This window comes from Larimichthys crocea, chromosome XIII, assembly GCF_000972845.2.
Source record: "Larimichthys crocea isolate SSNF chromosome XIII, L_crocea_2.0, whole genome shotgun sequence".
Classification (NCBI taxonomy): Eukaryota; Metazoa; Chordata; class Actinopteri; family Sciaenidae; genus Larimichthys; species Larimichthys crocea.
In genome coordinates, this window is record NC_040023.1 from 1,452,577 (window position 1) to 1,458,576 (window position 6,000).

Genomic DNA, 6,000 nt, shown 5'->3' on the forward strand with positions numbered 1-6,000 from the left:
TCCTCCTCCCCCCCTTGAAAGCAATAAATTTAAAGAGGGAGAGCTTGAGAGGCAGATGAGAGAGGGTCTGGCAGTAACTGTAAACTGTCTGTTTACACAAACATCAGAACACCGTCGTCAGCACAATGAGGACAAGGGACACACACGAACTTCTAAGTAGCCCCAGTGAATGAAGTTAACAGGATGAATAATTATGATGCACAATGGCAAACAGAGGACACTCAGTGCTAACACTGAAGATGGCGAGACCTAATATTTCCAAAATAATGACCCTAAATTGGGATACCAGCTATGTCTCCTCGGCCATCTGACATTCTCATAAATATTTATGGATGACTGTAGGAAAGGCATAGATATTCAGTCCAAATCTGTGCTTCTTGTGGTTTTTTCAAGACCGAGCACTGCATGGCCTCCAATTTCCATGACTGGTTTTAGATCAGATCTTTCTGCGGCTTTCATATCCAGAAGAAATCTTACTTAATTTAATTGTTGTAATTTAAAGAGAAAATGAGGCAATGAAAAGCCAAAACATTTTCAAAACAGAATTGCATCTAAATCACATCAGTGGTCAGCTGCATCTGTGTGGCATTGACTGCTGAAATACTGCAGCACTGCTGGATGTGACTACAGAAACATCCACCCAGGACACAGAAACAACTAAATAAAAAAAATAAAAAAGCTCCACATCTCTCCACTTATAGAAAAGGACTGCAGCAACCAGTCAAATGTAGTATACTGTGAAAAAAACTGCTTTGTACTAGTTCTAGGGCATACAATAAATCCACTCTTTAAAGTGTTAGAAAATAAGGCTGGTGATGCTATACTATATATTTCTTACTGTTAACAAGCTCCATGGAAGAACATGGGAATAAATTGATGCTACTAACAAGTGTTGCCAGTGTGGACAAAGCCAGATATAGCTTATTATTTTGTGCCATAGATCTCTATTGTGGTTGTTGTATTGTTAAAAATGCATCAATGACCCGCACTGTCACACTGGGTGACATCTTGCTTACGATAACCATGGACACTGTCATTTATTCTGACTCAGTCCCACAAATTCACACCCTGCTGCTATAAATACCAGAAAAAAACAGAAAATCTTCTCCTGTTTTAATAACTTCGAATAAAACGTACAGTGCCCAGCTGTTTTATGGACTTACTACAGACAGTTTATCTTTCAGGGTATTTGTAACACTTCTAACACTACAGTTTTGCTTTATCTATAGATGTTTAAAAGATTATAGCCTAACCAAGATGTTTTCTGTGCATAAACCTGAAAAACATTTTTGAAACAGCCGAATTGCTGAATCTCAATTAACAAGCTGTTGAAATGTTACAAATATTCCATAAACAATCTGTATACTGACTATCCAAATAGTGTTACCTATATTTCTAACACTTTTTTTTTTTTTTTAAGATTTATGTTTTCATTACAAACACATGAGCTTGGAGCTGAATGCCTCAGACAGGGTATGGAAGTCAGGAAGTATTAAGAGACGGGCTAACACTCTGTTCACACATACAGACTCTAAAGTAACACGCGCTCTCTCGCGCCTCTTACGAGCCTGAAGCTTACGGTGTGTTTAGTGTTAAGCACATCATTTTCACACTCTGGTTGGACAGTTACTTTCTGTTGCTATACTGCACCAGCACACAACTAAGCAGCTTGTTTCATGAGCAATGCAACCCTTTGGTTCTGGTTAAAGCTGAAAGCCCAGCTGCAAACAGCTGTAAAAGGCAGCAGTGTGTATGTGTGAATGGAAGGGTAACACATTGTTGCTTTCTCATCTTTCAATGGATTTAATATCAATTAAATGAGGACGTTTGTTATGTAATAAATAATCTGTATACAGTTCTATGTATCCATGATTCACACTCTCTTCCCTACAGCGATCAGCTGTGGCCATCCAGGAAGTCCCATATATGGTCGCACAGTGGGAAACGGCTTCAACCTCAACGACGTGGTCAGCTTTGTTTGTAACCGGGGTTATGAAATGGAGGGGCCCGCACGGGCTCAGTGTCAGGCCAACCGCCAGTGGAGCCACCCGCCCCCAACGTGTAAAGGTGGGGAGAAAAGTTAAGTGTATTCACCCCTAACCTTATTTATCCCTAACTTTTTAATACCACCTTAACGCTTATCTTTATTTATGCTCTCTGCCTTTCCCCATAGCAACCATCCATATTCACCCCTACCCTTTTCCTTTCGCCTCAATTCTACCTCCAACTTTATTCAATTTAAACATCTCTGCCATCAGTACCCTGAAACTCATTCTTACATATACAGAAAAGATCAATTTCTTCTTGAAAAGTCGCTATTTTTAACCTGATGAAGTTTTGAGGTAGATTTAATACTCTACATCCCTCTCACTCTGTCCTGGCTGCAGCCTTTTCAATTTGAAACTTTTAGTTTTCAGTGAAACATAAATCTCAAGCCATGATTGTTCACTAGCAACGCAGCAACAAGGGTAGCTACGCTCATATGAGTTTGTACACAAGCTATCGGCGTTCTGCCCAGTTTATAGAATGGGGTGCCAATGAATTGTGTATAATTAAAAATGCAACGTAATGATTACAAGTCATTACACTGTATGGGTTCTGGATCCAGGACACACAAACCATCCTTCATCACAGCATCACAACATTTTCCATTTTATACACCGATCCTAATCAGTTCTTTCTTCTTTGCTACCTCCTTTTTATGCCCTATATTGTTTGATAGAGTATTCTCAGTGCAGAACACTGGGAAAAGGAAGAGGGGGGAGAGAAATGACCCTCTCTGGTTCATGCCAAATAACACATGCTTTTCTGTATCTCTTTTTGTGTATTTCTGTGTGTCTGTGTGTGTGTGTCCATCTCTGTGTCTCTCTATGTATAGTGGTCAATTGCTCCGATCCAGGTATCCCAGCCAACTCCATCCGGCAGAGTAAAATAGAGCATGGGAACTTTACATTTGGCACCGTGGTTTTCTACGACTGTAACCCAGGATATTACCTGTTTGGATCACCTGTACTGACCTGTCAACCTACTGGACAGTGGGACAAACCCCTTCCTGAATGTATAGGTCTGTTTGAGCCTTGTGTTTTTTTAAACTGGCAGTAAATGGGACAGATGAAAGTGGAATTGAATGTTTTCCTCCATAGTTGCTGTTGCTAGCTGAAACTTTCTACTGGAAACAGTGGCAAATTAGTTAAACTAAGCTAACATCATGAGTTGGTTGAAAACTCTGCTGTCTTTTGGTGGATGACTCATTTAAAATGAGAATCCTGTCAAAGCAGATGCACTTGATGGTAAGATGTAGGATATTGTGCAGATGATAAAGTTTACACATTGTATTATTTCAGTATGAGCTAGTTAGTCCTAGTATGATAAATATGAAGTAAAATGTAAGATTAGATTGTTCTGACTGTTGTCCTCTTAGTTTACATACTTCTCTAAATGTTTTCATTGTAAATGTTACAGGAGAAAAGGTTTTTAGGATGAGGACTAACCCATGTGTTTTGTAAATGTCATGTTAAATGCTAATAGCACCCCCTGGCTCCCAAACAGTAGAGACATACTCCACAGTGGATGTGCTTTCTAAACATTGAAATCTGGAACTCCACAAACAGCTTGAGTCAGCTCACGTCAAACAAACACACTTAACTTCTTCCAAGAGTGACATAAATTTCAGGAATCAGTGTTTCTGTCTCCTTCCTGTATCTGATTCACTAACCCTCTTCCTATACATGTCTTTTAGTTTCTGAATCTGTGCCTCTGGTTCTTGACAGCGGTCACAGCAGCTATTCTTGTAAAGCTGTGTCGAGTCGGAAAGAGCTGTCTATCCTTACTTCATCTCTCTGTTTATCAATCCCTCTCCTCCTCTCTTTGGGTCTAGTTGTAGATTGTGGTCATCCCGGCTCTCCCCCTAACGGTGTGCTGAGTGGAGATAAGTTTACATTTGGTTCAACGGTTCGATACTCCTGTCTGGGTGGAAGACAGCTGAAAGGAGAATCATCCAGGACTTGTCAGCTCAATGGGATGTGGAGCGCCCCCATGCCCTTCTGCTCTGGTAACCATTTTAACCTCTATTGAATATACAGACTTGTAAGTCCACCCTATCAGAGAGAGATGGATAGATTGGAGTTGAATATGAAAGGTGGAGATGATCTACACATGTAGACTCAACAGAATGTTGAGCACCTCATGCCTTTAAATCCTGAAGGCACCCCTTCCTTAACCCCTTTTCTTACCTCAGTCGAAGGGATAATGGGAGTGATGGATGGAGAGATAGGTGGTATGGTTGCTGTGTGTAAAGAGAATATATCATTGTCTTAAAGGGACTGTGTAGCATAACCTTCCCCTACACCCACATTCACCTCAGCCCTGAACCCTTTCCCATGTGCGTTTCTGTTCTGGTTATCTTATTTCAGTTTCATTTGTTAATCTCTTTTAGGTGTTTTATTTCAGAAGGTTTGAGGCATTCGTCTTGTGATGACTCACGATTTTTGTTCAACTCCTGGGGGATACTGTGAACTTAACGATAAGAATAAAAATGGATAGATGAAGCAATGGCTTTTTAAAATATTCACACATTAAAATGTGACCATATATGTATCGCCCTGTGTTTCCTGTGCATTTTCTTTAACGCCAAGTGTGTTTTCTCTGCATGGTGAGTGGATTTTAAGGCAATATTGTGTACTGTGCACAACTATCATTGTTCTGTAAAGTGCTTTACACAAGCATATTTCCACCCTGCTGGATTTACTGTATATGCATATCTCACCACTTATTGAGCTAGATTGTCTCTCCAGACAGAAAGCCTCCTTACACTCCATCATGTATAAAGAAACCATCTAAGTTACATGGTTCTCAGTTAGCTGGCTGGGGGCATGATTATGGCTCTCCAGACTGAGAGGCTCCCAGTTGACGTTTATATAACAGACTGACTGAAAACATATTCCAGACGAGTTGACTAAGAATACATTGTTATTTACAACAATTGCCAAGGGGAAACGCAGGGTGAGGGAGGGTAATAGTTTATAAAGAAGTGATTCATGGTTTTTACCTGGCAGGTCTGTACCAGAGCCCTGCAGAGATAAGAGTTCAGCCATGGCAGAAGTGCTACTTTTGCAATTCTGCTCCATAGCTATTGTAAGCAAATAGTGTTTCTGATGTAATGTTTGTCATGGTACTACATTCACATTTAAGTGGGCAAACGATATTAATTTAAACCGCATACGTACAGTGGTGTGTCTAGACTAGTATCGTTACAGTAGATTGTATTTTATTTGGACATATTTTTTGAGCCAATTGTACAAGTACTGCCAGACTTGGCTTGAGTCAGACTTTGCAAAACTTATGATTTGGGATTTGGCTTGTAGCAGAACGCTGTATGCCTTGACCTACTTGAGACTAGACTCCCAAAAAACTTGAGATTCAGAAGCCAAAACATTGAAGTATCAATTTTATTCCTGGTAAAATTTAATTTAAAAAAAATAATAATAATAAAATAAAATGATCAAAAGCAGACATTGCAAAGCCAAACAGCTTTAAGATTTTTTTTTTTGGCAACTGCACTGGCTTCAAAGCTTTGAAAGCAAAATGTTCAAATACTGCATTATTGTTATAGTCAACGCGTTGTTTTGAAGACTTGGGACTTGACACGATATAAGACTTGACATGAACTTCTATCAGCTAAATAAAAAAAAACTCTAAAGGAACAGTTTGTCACTTTGGGAAATACACTAATTCGCTTTCTTCTTTCTAGGTGAGGAGATTAAAATAATTAATAATGACGACTAGAAATGGGGGGAACAGTTAGCATTACCACTGCTCCTGCTCTAGCTGTCCAAATTGGCATTCTTACAGTTCAGCTTTGTGCAGGTTTAACAAATAGATCAAATGTGTTACTTAGTGACCTTTTTAACTGTTGGTAGGTGGATTTTGTTACCTTTGGACAGAGATAGCAAGCTGTTCCCCTGATTCTTACCTTTATTCTAAGCTAAACTAACCAGCTGA

General features: G+C 39.6%; 1 protein-coding gene across 5 annotated transcripts in view; it reads left to right on the forward strand.

The window, feature by feature from the left end:
• Positions 1 to 6,000, forward strand: part of csmd3b (CUB and Sushi multiple domains 3b) — a 326,622-nt gene that overhangs the window by 300,403 nt on the left and 20,219 nt on the right. For 3 of the 5 annotated variants that reach the window (XM_027286357.1, XM_027286358.1, XM_027286359.1), the window contains exons 56-58: positions 1,894 to 2,079; positions 2,879 to 3,064; positions 3,878 to 4,051. In XM_027286357.1, coding sequence (XP_027142158.1) covers positions 1,894 to 2,079; positions 2,879 to 3,064; positions 3,878 to 4,051 — 546 coding nt within the window. The remainder of the gene's footprint in view (positions 1 to 1,893; positions 2,080 to 2,878; positions 3,065 to 3,877; positions 4,052 to 6,000) is intronic. The other 2 variants (XM_019254824.2, XM_019254825.2) reach the window with 1 other exon arrangement.